This window comes from Anabrus simplex, chromosome 4, assembly GCF_040414725.1.
Source record: "Anabrus simplex isolate iqAnaSimp1 chromosome 4, ASM4041472v1, whole genome shotgun sequence".
In the NCBI taxonomy this organism is placed as follows: domain Eukaryota; kingdom Metazoa; phylum Arthropoda; class Insecta; order Orthoptera; family Tettigoniidae; genus Anabrus; species Anabrus simplex.
In genome coordinates, this window is record NC_090268.1 from 385,701,428 (window position 1) to 385,719,545 (window position 18,118).

At 41.9% G+C, this 18,118-nt stretch overlaps 1 protein-coding gene across 3 annotated transcripts in view; it reads right to left on the reverse strand.

Annotated features, from left to right (window-relative positions):
- The window catches only part of Klp10A (kinesin-like protein 10A), a 664,442-nt gene that overhangs the window by 174,313 nt on the left and 472,011 nt on the right, over window positions 1-18,118 (reverse strand). For all 3 annotated transcript variants that reach the window (XM_067145844.2, XM_067145843.2, XM_067145845.2), the window contains one exon: window positions 12,907-13,296. In XM_067145844.2, the coding sequence (XP_067001945.2) occupies window positions 12,907-13,296 (390 nt within the window). The remainder of the gene's footprint in view (window positions 1-12,906; window positions 13,297-18,118) is intronic.

Genomic DNA, 18,118 nt, shown 5'->3' on the forward strand with positions numbered 1-18,118 from the left:
GTTCTATTCAGGTTGTTTATCCTATTGTCTTGAGCATTGCAGCCTCTGGGTTGGCCCTTACGTTTGTTGGTCCAGATCCTTGGCCTACCCCCCTCTGGGTCGTCCTGCCGGTAGAAATACGGTACAAATTACTGGTAGCAGAGCGTGGTTCGATCTGGACTTTTTCTTAAGTTACTTGCAAAATTTGAGCCCTGGGAGCTCTCTCGTCCCAGTATTTCTCAACTCTGCCTTGTGTCTAGTATCAGTTATACGATGGCTACTCGAGACATCATTTATCCGGGAGCCTTGCGAAAGCAGGAACTGCTATATGAGCTAGCAATACGTAATCTAGAATCAAAAGGGACGGTTAATGCTGAACTTTGGTTAAGAAACAATTTACACGAGACTGTTTCAGTGCCCTGTTATACCGAAAGCGAGGTCGTGAGTTTGGTATCCCTTATCGAGGCTAATCCCTCTGATACCGCCTCAGTGATGGATTTCCTGGAGAGCGACATAGCTTTGCCCCATCAACTTAAAAGGGTACAGGGTCTTTTGATGCATTACGTTCATCGTGTGGAAGATCTGCTGTCATTAGAATTGAAGGAGGTGGTGTTGAATCAGGTTCAGAATTTAAAGAACAAATCCTCTAAACTTTTAGAGATAGTTGAGGCTTGGCTAGCTGGCCTGTCTATCGAAACAAAGCCTGTGCTACTTTCCACTGCGCCGGTAGTAGGAGAGTTAAACCAACCTACTCCTGACCTTGGATCCAACAGTGAGCTTCCCTTGAGCTGCATTTCTTCTCTTTAAATGTTCCTTCAAAACATCAGTCTATGAGTCAACAGCCAACCTTGTTTTCGCAAGTTTCACCCTTACACAATTAAAAATAGGAAAGGATTTCCACCAATCAATACTTGTTTATTGCTTATATTAAGCTACAGGACTGGTCTCGACCCCATATACAAGGTCATCTTCAGCTGAACCATGAATACATGTTTATATGATGAAGCTTTGATTAAAATTGCATTGTCAAAGGAATGTGTGGAATGTGTACATATTGTACATACTGACATATATGCCAATTCACGTTAAGACATGCCCCATTTGTATGCGACTAAATGCACATCATCATATGACATTCCTTTGACAATGCAATTTTAATCAAAGCTTCTACATATAAATATGTATTCATGGTTCAGCTGAAGATGACCTTGTATATGGGGTCGAAACCGGTCCTGTAGCTTAATGAGCCATGTATTTGATTTTCCCTCCCCCCTTATACTATTTATTATGTTTGTTTTAATGGTTTCCAACTTTTATGCGCTACTGTATTTTTTTGCCCGTTGAGTTGTCCCCTTGGTAAAATAATAATAAATTATTCCTAAATTATGGTCCCAGGGTAAAGGAGCTTTTTCCGCCCTGGGAACGGCCCGGCCTGTACTGCCTCCCCCTTGCCTTCCCTCCCTTACCCCTGCGGATGCGCCGAGCTCTTCTCACGCAGCCTGACCGTGTCGCTTTGCGTCACGTGGTCGTGCGTCATCGGTACTCTTGGCGAGGCCGTGCGGCCTGGCTGGGAGTAAGTGCGATTCTTGCCTTGCTCTCTGACTTGAGCACGTCTCGCACCCGCCTTCGAACTCCGCACCGCGAGGGGTATGGGAGGTAAGCGTTTAAAACTTGCGTAAGATTACGGATGATGGGAGGACATTCTTTGATTGTAAACCACTGAATAGGCGCTGAATGTTGTTTCAAGGCATCATCATAGCCGAGTTGCTTGGAAACTGTAAAGTATGTGTGAACCCCTTGGGTCTGTTTACTGCAGTTTTCTGCAGCTTAAGTTATTGGGAGTTTGTGCCCTTGGTAGTTGAAAATATATATATATATATGTGTTGAATGATGTATTCAACTCCCCTAGGAGTCTTAGGCGCTTAAAAGCGTCCTTTAATGAATGTAAACTGTACCATGGTATGGTATGTTAGGGAAAATTTGCACTCCTCCTTGAGCCACTTGAGGTGGCGTATTATCAATAAGCCCCATCTAGAATTATCTATTACACTGTTCTCTGGTCATAAACTGTGAACAGGGCTGGATCCCTGTAAATTACTATAGGGCACGTGTCGGAGGAACCTGAGTGATGTTGGTGTTTAAATATTTTAATCTTTCTAACTCTTCTTGGTGTTTATCTATTTGTTCAATAAACTCTGTTAACCTGATTTCCTCGGGTATCAGTGATCTTGCCCTTTGGGTGGTACCCTATCCTCGCAAAGTCCAGATCCTATGGGGGCCACACATTCTGAAGGTTTGCCAGTGATAATTTACGGTACACTTAATATAAGCAATAAACAAGTATTGATTGGTGGAAATCCTTTCCTATTTTTAATTGTGTAATTCGTCAATACAGAAATGAAGATTATAGATTACGAGTTTCACCCTTTTCGAGTATTCCTCAACCCTTGAATAACGTGCTGAAAGGCAGCCCTCCCTATTCTGTGAATTCGGTGAGTGATGTGGTTGCATTTCTTCATTTTCTTGTCGAATTCTTGGATCACGCTGAAGTATTAGGTTTGAGGCACATACAAATTTTATACGTTATTTATACGTTCAGCTTATTCCTCCCCCATATTTCTCGTGCCTAAGCCTCAGGGAGGTTACCGTCCGGTTTTGAATTACAGGGCATTAAATAAGAAGGTTATATTGCAATCTGTTCCGCTCCCAGACTTGCACTCTTGTTTTTCATGGTTCAGAAAGGCTAGGTATTTTACCGCTCTGGATTTAAACCAGACCTATTACCAAATCGCTTTGGCAGAAAAGTCCCGTCATTTGACAGCCTTCGCAACCACTTGGAATCTCTACGAATACCGTCGCCTGCCCTTTGTCATTTCCACAGGCGCTGCTGTCCTCACTAGGCTCCTGGATCATCTGTTTTCAGATATTCTGTTATCTTTATCATTACCTTGACGATGTAATTAATTCAGAAACTTTTCAGGACTACCTTGACCACCTAAGCGAAGTGTTGTCGCGAAGACACAGATGTCCTTTTTAGGATATATAGTGTCATCAAATGGAGTTTCAGTCGACCAGTCTCGCACCCGAGCTATTTATGAAATCAGACCCCCGCAGAATGTTAAAGGCCGTCCGCTTCGTCGGAATGGCCTCGTAATGCCCTTCGTCGTAAAGGGGTTAAGTTTGAATGGGGTACTTCCCAACAAGCTGCTTTCGATGATCTGAAATTGGCTATATCTAATGCTCCGGTACTTGCGATGCCCGATTTCTCAAATAACCTTCACTGTTCAGACCGACGCTTCAACCTCTGTTGTTGCGGCTGTCCTACTGCAGGATTCTGATTTGGGCAGACGCCCTGTTGCTTACGCTTCCAGGACCTTGTCTCCTCTCGAAAGTAAATACTCAGTCTATGAGTTAGAGGGTTTGGCTGTGGTGTTTGCCTTGGAGAGGTTTCAAATGTATTTAGAATATTTAAAATTTGAACTTGAAACAGATAACTAAGCGTTTAGCTGGGTCCTGGGCAAGCCTAGGAAAACAGGTCGTCTAGCTTGGTGGGCCATAAGAATCTCGGCGATTCAGTTCGATGTTCGGCACATTCGAGGCTAGGACAATGTTGTGGCAGATTCTCTTAGCCGCATGTTCTTGCGTCAATCTATTCAGGATGACTTTTCAGACCGTAAGTCCCTAACTTTATTACTCGTTGCTGGAGCGATCTTGTCTGATGCCCCATAATTATACCATGATCTTGCTAAATTCCAAGTGGAAGATCCCATCTTAGGGCCTATTGTTCAGCAGTTGAATGAAGGCAAGATTGTTAATCCATGTGTGTTAAGGAATGGGGTTCTTTGTTGTCCCTCCTGCCATGACCGCAAAATGAATGTAGTTGTACCGTCGGTATTAGTACCTATGATACTTAAATATTTTCGTGAAACTCCTTTGGCTGGTCATCAGGGAGTGTTTAAGACCAGGGAAGAGATTCGAGAAAACTTCATTTGGAAGGGGCTTGATGCTGAAGTCCGTGAATTGGTTAAGGCATGTAAAATTGTAGGGTAAGCAAGCCTTCCCTTAATACTCCTGTCGGCCTGTTGTCTTCTCCACACGACCCATGCAACGGGTTTTTATCGATTATGTAGGTCCCCTCTCCAAATCAAGGACGGACTGCAATAGATTCGTCTTCGTTTGTGTCGATGGCTTTACTCATTTATCTTGATTTTTTCCGACGAAGTTAGCCATGGCAGAATCCACTACAAGGTGTTTCAAAACTATATTTTCATCCTTCGGTCCTAGCCAGTACCTACTTTCCGATAATGCTAGGGCGTTCAGTTCACATTTGTTTAAGAAATTTTGCATTAGTCTGTCCATTACCCATGTGACAACTTCTCCGTATTACCCTCAACCCTCTGATGCGGAGAGAGTCAACGGTAATTTGCGGTCCGCACTCATCCCTTTCCATCATGAGGATGTTCTGAGGTGGGACACTTCGTTGCCAGGGCTTGCTTTCGCATTTAACACAATGCGGACCGGTCACGAGAAAACTCATGTTTGCCTAGCCGAGCGTTGCGGACCAGTTCCGAGTTATCTCGTGTTATCAGCAGACTGAACTTTAATGCAATCTTTTGAGATATACGGGAACTATTTGGAGGTCAAGGATGATAGAACTCTGTTATGTATGGTTCTACACAATCAATAGTCGCATTTCTTTTCGAGTATTCTTCATATAATAGATTTTCTTTGCATTTCTTGACAACATGTTTACAAAGTTCGAAGAGCCTTGCACGATGGCAGCACCTGGGGATCGCACGTGTTTAGACAAAGATGAAATTATTCGCGAATTATGTGCTGATACAGGCTCCGAATATCTAAGTGATGCTGAATATTGGGAGTTCGATGATAAAATATCTTCTAACGGAAATGTGTCAAGTGATGACGAGGATATAGTCTTATCTTCAAGATGTGGAACTCACGTAGCGCAGAATGAGTCTGATAATTGTGTTACGGGTGTAAATATTCCCAATATTGTAAATAATGTAGTGTTTTCCGACAACTGGTTATGGACAACAGTGAACCTAGGCTAGAGGATTTCGAAGGTGCTCCTGGTATAAAGGTATGGCCTAATGAATCTGGAAACATAGGACAAGTAGCAGGACTTATGTTTGGAGAGGAATTTTTTCAGTATGTAGCTGAAGAGACAAACTTATACTATGAGCAGAATTCACATTCTCATAACGTATCCCCTAAAACACTAAAGTGGACTAATGTCACTAGTACCGAAATTTAAAAAAATATTGCTCTGTATATATTGAAAGGGCAGATGAAGAAATCATGTCTGAAAGATTACTGGCCAACCGATCCCCTAATAAAAAAAAACCCGTATTTCCGAAAATATGAGCCGAAATAGATTTCAAGAAATACCCTGCATTTCAGCAACTATTCAGGAAGGCCACTAGAAAAATACACAGTAGTCCTTCAAAAGTTAGTGAAGTTCTGACAGTTTATTTGAATACACGCACTCCAGCTTAGAGGTAGTTAGAAAGTGGCCGGGAACAGGGCTGTGCATGGGGTGAAGGGCACCCGGTCCGCAATGTGTTAATTCCGCTGTACATGAAGCACATCAGTTTCCTCCTGTGTCTCATATTTTCTCACGTTCCCAACTCTCCGCTCAGTAATCTTTGGAACATTAATGAGCTGATACCAGAAAGGATTGACCCCTTAAAATCAGGGCCATTTGGAACAAGGCCAAGGAAAACCTTAAGGTGTCATATGAGAAGAAGAGAGAGCGTTACGATAAGGGGTGCCAACCTACCGATCTCGCGGTTGGAGATAATGTTTTTGTTAAGAATTTTGTGCCTTCCGGGAAACTCTCTCCTCGATTCCGCGGACCCTATGAAATTACTGATTTCTTAACACTGGTCACCTTGGTGAAGGATCCCGAAACGGAGAGAGTCTTCCGACTTCATCTTTCGCAGGTTAAACCTGCTTAGCGCTTTCCTTCCATGCTGCTGTGTGGGAGTCTGTCTCAGCTACGGGTACCTTCATTTCATGTGGTATGAGGCTTTAACCTGGTTACCTGGGAGGGTTTTTTTGACTCAACTTCATTCTCGATTGGGGATGTACTCTCCCCAAGTTAGCTTAAGATATTTAATCTGTACGTATTATTTAATGCGAGTCCTCCCGGTCCTATCGCACCCGTACTGCTCCCATACCCCCGGCCTGGTTACCTGCACTGCCTTGGCCTCCTGTATTCTGCACCTGTGGATGGATTTTTTCGACACCTTTACTGGCCTTCTACTCTAATTTACAGTGGACTGGAGTATCCACCTACACCCGCTGCTCCATGGGAAGGGCCCCTCATGTCTGCGATTCTTAGCGATCATGGACTCCGGCCTCCATGTCTAACGGCTACCTAGTTCTGAAGGATTGTGGTTTTCAGAGCCCGTCTTGCCTAAGGAGGCTCTGAGACAGTCTACTACGTGGCTGAGTGCCACACATGCTGCTCGATTCTTTGACTGGGTTTCGTCCCAGCTATGTGCTTTGCCGGCCCTGGTGAGCCGCTTTTCCTCCTGGCGATTGCTGGGAACATCTTCCATTGAACTTAGGCGACTACGTGTTTTTCATGCAGCAAGATGATTAACTTTACAAGGCAGTTTAATGTGTGGAAAATTATTTTCCAACCGTGAGTTGGTCCTGAGTAGTGAAGTTACAAACACACACCCGTGTTCCTTCCTTCCTTCCTTCCTTCCTTGCCCCCACACTTGTGCTTGCCCTCTCCCGGTTCTCGAAAAGAGGGGGTGCATTGACGTAAACCTGGGTCATTCCCCTCCCGCCGAGACTGTTTTGCCTCGCCGGGCGGTGGAAAGACTCAGCTGCTGCACTTTGAGCAGATCACTTGTCTTTCGCCGAACCAAAGACCGGAGGAGGTATGGGAGGTAAGATGTTAAGGTTTTCAAAATGTTGGTAGGATGATGGGAGGGACTAAGAAATGGTAATGTAAAGCCATGTATCTGGCATCTTTGGTATGTGTGCTGATAACAGCAAGCTTGGTCTTAAGCTATCATTGTAAAACGTACTTATTTTATAAAATTCGATGTCTTGTTTTAAAGACATGATTAGCAACTGGTGGGCACTTGAGCCTTAGGTATCGATGTTTTGCCTTGTAGTCATGGTAGGAGCTAACGAATTGACTCAAGGGAATGAAATGTAAAGTGCCACAATGTTCTGGGCGCTCTGCTTCAGAAACGATGTGATTCGCTTACAATTGTACCTTAATGGGTTGTCAACTTTATATTGATTTTTAGATGTATAATATATTTGAGAAAATTTGTGAACTAGATTTCAGCCCAGTGTTATTGTTCGAATATTATCTGGTACCAAGCCAAATAGTTTACGCTGGTGTTAGTCCTCTTGTAGGAGAAGAGAATTATATTGCTGTTTTATATGGAGCTGGTCCCCTACAGGTTAATAATGAAAACGGGTCAAAACCCTCTACGTAAACATGTTAGTTCTCAAGCGCTTCCAAACCTGTTGGTTGTTATTAATTTGTAAAATAAAGGTTCTATTCAGGTTGTTTAACCTATTGTCTTGAGCATTGTAGCCTCTGGGTTGGTCCTTACGTTTGTTGGTCCAGATCCTTGGCCTGCCCCCCTTAGGGTCGTCCTGCCGGTAGAAATGCAGTACAATGGCTATTCTAGATAAATTCCAATTTGGTAGCCTCTTCTAACAATATCCCTCTCTGTTATATTGTTGAAATTCTGGCTAGAGATTTGTTTCTGAACAATCTCCATATAAATATTTTCCAAAATATTCATTAATTTACCTCTGTTTAACCTTTTCACTGCCGAGTTATTATGACCAGCCGAGCCCTGTGGGCCGGGTTTTTTAAAAGGAAGTAGCACTCTTACAGATACATATTTACCGATACTGATAATGGAATGCATATTGTCCTCTTAGCCCTCCAGGCCAATACGATGTCGGGGATGAAGCGAGATTACATTTTACACCATATTTTACAACCGGATGTCCTTCCCGACGCAAACCTCAGTTGTGAAAATAATGTATATGAAATGAATGATGGTGAATGAAACTGGGTGCAGAAGTGGAAGAAATCGGCTGTGGCTTACGAGTAGGAACTGTCCCGGCATTTACTTGGGAGTGCAAAAGGGAAACCACAAAGAAAAGAAAAGAAATTCTCAAGACAGCTGACTTTCAGATTCGATCCCACTCGCCTGCCGAGTGCAGAGCTTAGCTCCATAGCCTTAGCATGTTAATTTGCGCGGCTACTCCGCTCGGTGATACTATTACTGAAATATAATATAAAGTTATTTATCGAAGAACTGGTAATATCAAAATAATTTACATTTGGGGAGAAAATAATTTATCTGAGGAAGGGGTGACAATTCTGCATGAGACTCATCATTACTACTTTGTCTCGCACTTTCTTGTAGTTCAATGTCGCCACTTAGATATTCTCCACCTTTATTATCAAAATATAGCTCTCCAGAGCCACTCTTTGTCCCCCATACGTCCAACCCCTCGTCCACGTCGTGGGGGACGGGCAACGGTACGAAATAGGGGATAGCCTGTAAGGGTGAAGTACAGCGGGAACCTTGTATGCCCCAGGACCGCTAGGGTACCTGTGAAGGCCTTACAGGAACCCTGAAAAGTAACGGCTAATGGGGCTCTGGTGAAGTCCTTAAAATGGCAACTGAGGCGGAGGAGACCTTTGGTACAGCAAAGTTGTCGGAGGAGGCAAGCTATCCTCTTGGGGGTAAAATAAAGAGGAAAACCACTGCCTTGTGGTGAACAGGGATCTTCAAAGGCTAAGGGAGACTACCCCAACAGAAAACAGCAGGCTTGGAGGCGTAGGTGGCAGCCCCACCACCAAGCTCTGGTGCTGTGGGACAATAACTCGCACAACCTTAAATTACCTTCTTACAGAAACATCAAGAATGAGAAACCGGACTCATCCAAAGGTGACGACCTTTGGCTTGAAAAGGCTAACGAAAATTGGGCTATGTAACGTGAGGGCTCTGCGGGAAAATGCAAGGCTACGACAGGCAGTGGCATGTATGAGGAGTTATGGCCTGAACATCCTAGGTTGAGTGACGTAAGATGGAGTGAGTTTGTGGAATTAGCAACCCATGATGGAGCTACATTTGTATACTCTGGAAGACCCGAGGGCGACTGAGCGAGTTATGGAGGTGTGGGTATATTAATGGATAAGGAGGCCAAGAGGAGCCTTATGAATTGGTACCCAGTGACGGAAAGGATAATAGTGGCACGTTTTAAGATCAATATTAGAAACATTGTGTTGATAGTATGCTATGCACCTACAGAGTTGGCGGAGGAGGAAGACAAACAGGCGCTCTATGGACATCTTAATAGAACGGTTAAGAAACAGAAAAGGAAGGATTTCATCCTAGTTGGAGGAGATTTGAATGCAAAAGTGGGACAGGACAATGAAGGACTTGAACATATTATGGGAAGGCATGCTTTAGGGGAACGAAATGAGAATGGACAGCTGTTTGTGGACTTCTGTGCAAGCCACGATTTGGTTATTGGTGAAGAGAAGGATAGAGCAGGTAAGGAAGTGATATGATGTTGGAAAGCTAAGGGATGACAAATGTGAAAGAAGCCTTCAGGATAGAACTAAAGAAACGATTCCAAGCACTCACTGAGGTGGAGGATGAAACTATTGAGGAAAAATGGCTGAAACTTGATCTGTATTTACTGAAGTAAGTGAAAATATCCTGGGTTTTAAAGACAGGAGGAAAAAAGACTGGATGACTGACCAGACATGGGAAATTATCAGACAAAGGAAAGAGATAAAGGAAGTTAGGAATGCATGGAAGGCAAAATTGCAATCCAAATATGCTGCGAAGGATAAGGAAGTAAAGAGAAGTGTGAGGAGAGATCAAAGGAAACGGATAGATGACCTATCTCAACAAGCAGAGGCGGCAGCCAGAAAGCAAAATCTTAGAGAACTCTATACCATCACCAGAGTTCTGGCAAGGAAGCAGATGCAGAAAAACCGTCCAGTCAGAAACAAAGATGGTGTCCTCCTAACAAACTCTGGCAGGAACATTTCTCTGCGGTGTTAAACCACTCCTTGGAGGAGCAAGTAGATGCAGGAGAAGGCGAAGAAGAAGAAACCCAGCCTGACCCAAGGATTAAAGTCTGCATTCCAACAGTGGAGGAAATCAAGCAGGCATTGAGAGAGTTGCATATTGTTAAGGCAGCAGGTGTTGACAATATTCCAGCAGAAGTCATAAAGGTTGATATGGATACCACTGCCAATATGCTGCAGCCGCTATTTGAGAAGATATGGGTTAATGGAGAAATGCTGACAGATTGGAAATGTGCATTTCTGGTGAAGTTGCCAAAGAAGAGCGATACGTCAAACTGTAACAACTGGAGGGGCATTACGCTTCTTTCAATCCCTAGCAAAGTCTTCACCAGCATTCTGTTAAACAGACTTAAGGAGTATATCAACTTCAGGCTCCGATGGGAACAGGCAGGCTTTCGATCAAATCGCTCATGTGTAGACCAAATAAACACCTTGAGGATAATTCTGGAGCAGTGTGCTGAGTGGTCATCTCGCCTCTATGCAGTGTTCATCGATTTCGAAAAAGCTTTTGATTCGATCAACAGAGAAGCTATGTGGAAGGAAGTGAAGTGGTATGGAGTGCCATCACAAATTACCAACCTCATTCAAGAAACATACCCTGATTGTACATGCAGAGTCATACATGAGGGCTGTGTATCTGAGCCTATATCTGTACGTTCACGAGTACGTCAAGGTTGTATCCTCTCGCCAACCATGTTCCTGGCGGTGATTGATGCGGTAATGCGGAATGTAATGCGAAATGTGAAACGTGGTATCCAGTGAGAATTGCCTAAGAAGACCTAGACTTCGCTGACGATGTGTCTCTCCTGTCTGAGGCACACTGTGAAATGCAATCAAAGATTGAAGACTTGGTAAAAGAATGAAAAAAGGTGGGACTAACGATCAACTGAATGACGACCAAGGCCCTAAGGATGAACACCAACAAACTAGACCCATTTGTCTTCAGTGATGAACCTATAGAGGATGTGGATAGTTTCACCTACTTGGGCAGTGTACATACCACAGATGGAGGAGCAGTACAGGATGTTTCTTCTCAACATATACAAAAAGCAAATGGTGCCTTTGTTCAGCTCCATCTGATATGGAAGAATAACAAAATATCTATCAGGACCAAACTTCGCATTTTCCAAAGTAATGTCAAGGCTGTTCTACTATATGGGTCCGAGACCTGGAAAGTGACTAAAGTGGTTACCTCCAAGTTGCAGACATTTGTGAACCGCTGTTTAAGGAAGATTCTAAACATCTACTGGCCGGAAGTAATCTCCAATCATGAACTATGGAGAAGGACGGGTGAAACCAAGATGGCCATACAGATAAAGCGTTTGAAATGGAAACGGACAGGGCATACGTTGAGAAAAGGGAATGAAACCATTGAGAGAGAGGCACTGGATTGGAACCCGCAGGGTAAAAGAAGGAGAGGAAGGCCCAAACAAACGTGGCGAAGATCTGTACTCATGGAGGCAATGGAAGAAGGCAACACCTCGAGAGAGATGAAGAGGTTGGCTGGCAACAGGATCAGATGGAGATGCTTTGTTGATGTCCTGTGTTCCACAAGGAACAACAGGAATTAAGTCAAGTCAAGAGTCACTATTTATGAGGAAACGTTACATTCATCTCTTGTTGACGAAGAAATTTATACTTCAAGACGCCATGATGGCTACATGTAAGTGGGAAAGATGTTCCACTCTAATGAAGCTGAAATAACACCAGATCGCTTTTAAAACACGCAAAATGGAATGGTATATCTGCAGTACAGAACTTCTTTGAGCACTTTCACGGAATCTCAAAGCATTACATCATATCGCTTTCATTTGTGAGATCGGTGAAGTACACACGGCACCAAAACGTACATATACGGGTTTGGCGGACGTGGCAAGGTTGCACATTTAAAAATTGGTTTATGTCGGATTTTAAATAATGTCCAATTTTTCTATCAAGTTCTAGAAGATATGAAGTTCAACATTGGCGCAGAGGGAATTATTTTGCCCAATAAATCCACAGCAGAGGTTAAATGTTGACAAAACTGTTGGACGTATCTTGTGGTAGATTGAAATCTTGTGTTACAAAGGAGCAATCCCAATTCAATGGGAACCAAATGAACCTTGCGCAATATGAAACAAGCTTGCCGGTTGAGTGCAACTAACAGCCGTAATTTTACGAGACATATACCAAAAGATTTTATTTGTCACTGTTCAACATAACTTTGCTACATCTACAACAGTTCATATTTTCACCATTTTATATGTATATCATTCCACCACATCCCCAGACCATTCTTTCATCTCTCATCTCACCGCATAACTCTCTTTTCGGACTATGGTGTACACTTATGTATCTTGGCTAGGCTGATGATGGTCCTTATAGGACTGAAACTAGCACCTTGTAATAGCACAATGTAATGTTTTTGTAAACATCGCATGATTGTCAAGTATTGAGAAGGTGGATTAAAAAATTTTGTATTTATTTTATGTGTAATCTTAACTCAATACGGAACCAACTATCAAATTTATAACCTTCAGTAAGTTCTGTAAAACTTAAAATCACTAACTGGGAACCATTATTATTTGGTATTTAGAAAACTTTTTTCAGCTTATTCCAGTTATTTTAGGGGCTGGTGGAGCCACGTGATCTCAGATTAAAATATCAACCCACAAATGACCAGGATTGGAACCTCAGTCTTCCGGCGGGTGAGAAGCCAGAAACTAAGCCACTGAGCTAATCACGTCCCCACCCATTAACTGGTATTGAGCAATTCTTACAAAATTCAAGACTATTGTTTTTGTTTTATTGCCAATGGTTTCACTTACCTGGCACTATTTCCATGTTGAATAAGTTTCAGTACGTCATCGACACAGTCCACCACCTTTTCCGTGAGACCCACAATCTGCACTTGCTGCTTCCCATCTTCCAACACTCTCAATTTTGCCTTATCAGCTAGCAGATCAAACACTTTTCCACTATAGATTTCAAAAAAGCTAGCAGACACTATTAAATTTAGATGTTTATATTTAGGAGACTTCAAAAATTTAAACACATCTTTGGCTGCCATGGCATAGATCCCTTTCTTACAGTCCTGAGTCTTGCCATGGAAGTCACCGCCCATAGTATGAGTCTTGCCACTTCCAGTTTGGCCGTATGCAAAACAAGTGGCCATTCCACCCTCGAAGATAGTTTGGACTAGAGGTTTCGCTGTAAACCTGAAACAGAAGAATTGTTTTAAACAGAAGCTGTAGAAAAAAGCTCTAAAAAGGAGAGATGAAAACCTGTTTCAGCATGCACTAAAAGCTTCAGAAATAAATAAGACCGCATTTCAAATATAGTCTGCACTTAGTATGCTAAAATGAAGTCGAATAAAGATTTCTCTACTTCAAAGCTGATATTCAAGTAATTCCTTTGACAATTCCAGAAAATTAAAATTATGGTAAGCAAGACATTCTTTCATGCGAGACAGATCTAAAGAAAAATTTAAATTATCACAAGAACATTAAAATAAAAAATAAAATGAAGATGGAAAATAAAATCATAGCATATGAAGACAAGGGTCTTCTGAGGAATCTTTAATCTCTTTGTGGCGGCATCTGGCAGAATGAACTCGCCCCACATACTGGGTACCTAATGCAAATACTGAGCTCGAATTATTATTATCATCATACGATCGCGTTGTTTGTGAGGTTATGACATGAAACGTGTGCTGTACATGTGAATATTTACAGGAGTTCAGTTAATGTAAATACCTGTAAATTAATATTATAGAATTCATTCTTACGTGCGTATATAATTTGTAATCCATAATTGTGAAACACACTGTAACTTCCAGAATGGTAATAGGTAGATAATAGGTAGATGAGAATGACTGAGAATATTCTGTACACTATTTCTATGTATTGAGGACTCTAAAGAGTTTTCAAGAAGGTACTTCTTACATTACACGTTATAATTTTCATGTTAGGTCCGTATTGAAATGTACGTAAAAAGAAAGTATTGAATAGGTGGATATTTTAAAAAAAATAACACTTGTAACATACTTTGTATTTAAGATATTCCTTGTAACGTATTTTTCTGGAAGCCTGGCCAGGACATATATAAGGAGATGATCTTGATGGTGACATGAGAGTTATTTGTTAGGGAGTTGTTAAGTAGGAGTTTCACTGGTGAACACATTTTGTGGTTAACTGACATGCCGAAGTAGGCAGTCAGTGGACAACTGTTTCAACTGTGTTTCAAGGTTGTTATCTTCATATTGAAGTATCAGGCAGTTGTTTTTAAAATAGCAGCTTTGTGATGCGTTTTCTTTGTGAAAGCAGCGATTAAGGTTATGTGTGTGTAATTTGTAAATAGATGTGAATAAAATAATTGTACCAACTGACAGTATCTTGTGTGCATCTTTGTTGGTACATTTTTGTGCATGATGCAACATTGCATTAGGTTGTATAAAGTTGAGAAAGAGCATCATTCAGCAGCGTCAAGTGTGCTTGAGCATCACGTTTCTGTATCTTGTTTGGTGTAAACGATGTTTCTTATAAGCTAAGTGTACTAAAATTGTGTGTGTGGTGACTGTGTGTGAATGTTATCCACGAGGACCGATACATTTATGATAACGATGTGGAGCCGTATACACACCGAAACTTCATAACTGGTGACCCCGTGTATAGAGCACACGTGCACACCACAACGTATCTGACCACGTGCTTCACTACGGCTTACGGTATGTTATCATACTTTATTTGAAATAGGCATTAGACTGTTGACTACATCGGGACTACCACATTTTTACGGAGTATGAAATCAACTCAAGAAGGGGGGGGGGAACCTGTCGCCGAGACCTAACGATCGCCAGTGATACTTGTTGCTTCACACCGCACCCAGCAACTGCATGCTATATCTGCTACACCTTGAGAACACCATATTTTATTTGGAAACCTGTATGTATACAACCTACGTTATGCTTGTTGTGGAATATTGCAAAATTGTGCACAACAAATTCAATGTGAAGGTGTACGAACATTACAAGGAACTCTTCAATGGACAGAATGTAACATTCTAACAACAAGTACAGTCTTGGTGTTCACAATTCATGTGCACATAATTCAGCACAATTTTTTTCTCTTCTTTTGCTAATTAAGGCCCAAGATACACACAAAACAGGCCTACCTTATCTGCTGTTCAAACAAGTACACACCTAACCTAAGGTTCAGTGCTACCTGCTTAATATTTCATGTTTCTAGCTAACCTAGACTGTCTCAAAGGAATTTGTAAATTTGTACTTGAGTTGTTTATCCTCACACATCTTCATACACTTATAAACACAACCACACATCGTAACTCCGATTAAGTTTCTGTTATCTTGTCCGGTATTTTCAGAAATCTTCTTGCCCGTGTTGTGTACGTATTTTGATTACGGCGGAGGATTGATTGAAAAGCTTTAGAGGGGAAAAAAAAAAAAAAAAATTTACAGAACCAACTCCCAACAACTTATTGCTTTGACAAAGCCTTCGCAAGAGCAGAACAAAGCATTACAAGCATGACTCCAGGAGCAAAAGTCTGGCTGGTGCTGTTTCTATATCTAGCAGTAATGGCTAAGTTGCCAAAATCTCTGCCAAGTTATCATTTTAGTATGAACGACTAAATTTGATTATGTAATCTCACAACTTGACACCACGGTCGTAGAGGTAGAAGACATTGTCATTAACCCCCTGCAACAGAACATTAAAAAAAATTAAAATCTGAACTTGTTTGTCGTCTTTCAGTATTCGAAGAGCAGCAAGTATGCCAACTTCTTCGTGATGAACTCGGCGATAGGAAACCATCACAGTTTTTACGTCACTTAAAGTCATTAGCTGGTAGCTCACTTAATGATGAAAGTATATTAACTCATCATGCATCTACTACCACAGTACTAGCAGGCTATATTAGCGGCCCAGTTAATGCCTCCAGCTATATAGCAGAGCTTGCAGAGAATATTTTGGAACTTTCACCTAATGTCACACAACCATATAGCCACTTGACTGTGCATGCTTCAGCTGCGCGGAATGCTTACACTGCCCAGATGGAGGAATTGATGCATAAAGTCGATGCCCTGCCCCGTAACCAGCACCTAGGCAAGAGTCACAGCAGGAGATCTAAAAGCCGTGATCGTTCCGCAACACCAGAGGGTTGACTTTCTAGGTACCACAAAAATTTCGAAGATAAAGCTGTAAACTGTGCTAGCCCGTGTTCCTGGCAGGTGGAAAACAGAAGGAACAGCCAATGAAGACAGCAACTGACTGCTCTACATCAAGCCACAATCGGTTTATTTTTGATCAGAATACCAAAGCAAAATTTCTGATTGACACCAGATCTGGCCTTCGCTGTTCCCGCGCAAGCTTCTGGGAAGCACTTGCAAACCTTCCGGGTTTGAGCTGAGCACTGCAAATGGTAGTGCAATCAGGACTTATGGTAGCCTTCCTATGAACCTCACCGTTGGTTTATGCCGTGACCTTCGGTAGTGATTTCTCATTGCTGACGTTAGCACAGCCATCATTGGTTCCGATTTACTGGCCTGCTGTAACTTACTTACCGACACCTCGACGGCACCACCGGCCTGAATGTTAAGGCATCTGTAGCCTCTATCAAACAAGCCAACGTAAAGACCGCTGCAATATCCACCGACTCACCTTTTAGCAAGTTGTTTGCTGACTTTCACTCCATTACTCGTCTACCTGGGATTAAACGTGATATTAAACACAATACTCAGAGATGCCAACTTTCAAAAAAGGTAATTCGTAATGCAGGGTCGTAGATATATATATTTTTTAAATCGTGATCTTACTAACTTACATATCATTTAAAGCTTGTAGTTACTGTTTGGTAAACGTACACTGGTAACATGCTTTTTCTTTTCATATCATGTGCATCGTCTGCACTAACAGAGCACTGAACAGTTCGGAGTTCATATTAGCACGAAATTCAGTCTTGTTCATCTCTATCATGCGCATCCGAAACATCGCGGCTCCACACACTACAAAACACGTGTGAATGAGATTTTGAGGAGCGCATTAAACTGGGCCATTCTTCCGAGTATACCTCCCTAAATTTTCAACTATATTTATTACTAGCGTCACTAGTCACGGTAACGTAATCACACGTATTTTCCCGCACAAGAAATCCCTTCATTATTACAAAATCTTTCGCATTTCGTAGCACACGATTAGCATATATCCTAGAAGAGCAATATATGTAAATTTGGCAACCACACTCGCAATAAATACTTCAACAGTCACCCAAACAGTATTCACAATTAAACGGAGTTTGTCACCACTTTACCGCCAAAACAAAGACAAAAGAACTCTCATACTTGCATGGAAGTCTGATCATGTGACGAACAAGGACAACAACTCCGCAAGATATGCCACTTCACAGGTGCCTAAATTTCCGGTACTGGAAGCACACACTGCGTTCGGCGCATGAAAACTCGAAATATTCTTAAACGAGGGACAGGAAAGGGGGATAAATTATTTCTGAGAAATCCGAAGATAATATTCTGAGAATTCACGCCGCCTTGTGTATCCTTTTTAACACTTCATACACTTAGATTTAAAAATCAACAAAAAAATCGTAATTTGTGGTGTGTGATTCGTAAAGGCGTAATTATGATGGGTAATTCGTAATTATTACGATTGAATCGTAATAGTTGGCATCTCTGAATACTGTATATCACATGAGGACAACTGAAGGCCCACTGGTCTCTTGTCGACCTTGTTGCCTGGGACCTCAGAAATTGCAGATAGCGAAGAAAGAATTTGAGAACATAAGGTGCGGTACAGCGCGACCTTCTAATAGTCCCTGGTCCTTGCCCTTGCACCTAAGTGAGACAACTCATTTTACAAAGGAAAATTTAATAGCGAATGTCCTCTTATTCAGTACATACATATCTCCATCATTAGATGGAGTAATACTAGTCAAACATGTTTCAACTCATTTGAGACATCTGCAGTGAAAAAAAGGTTAAAGTTATATACATAATTGATGTTAAAAAATGTG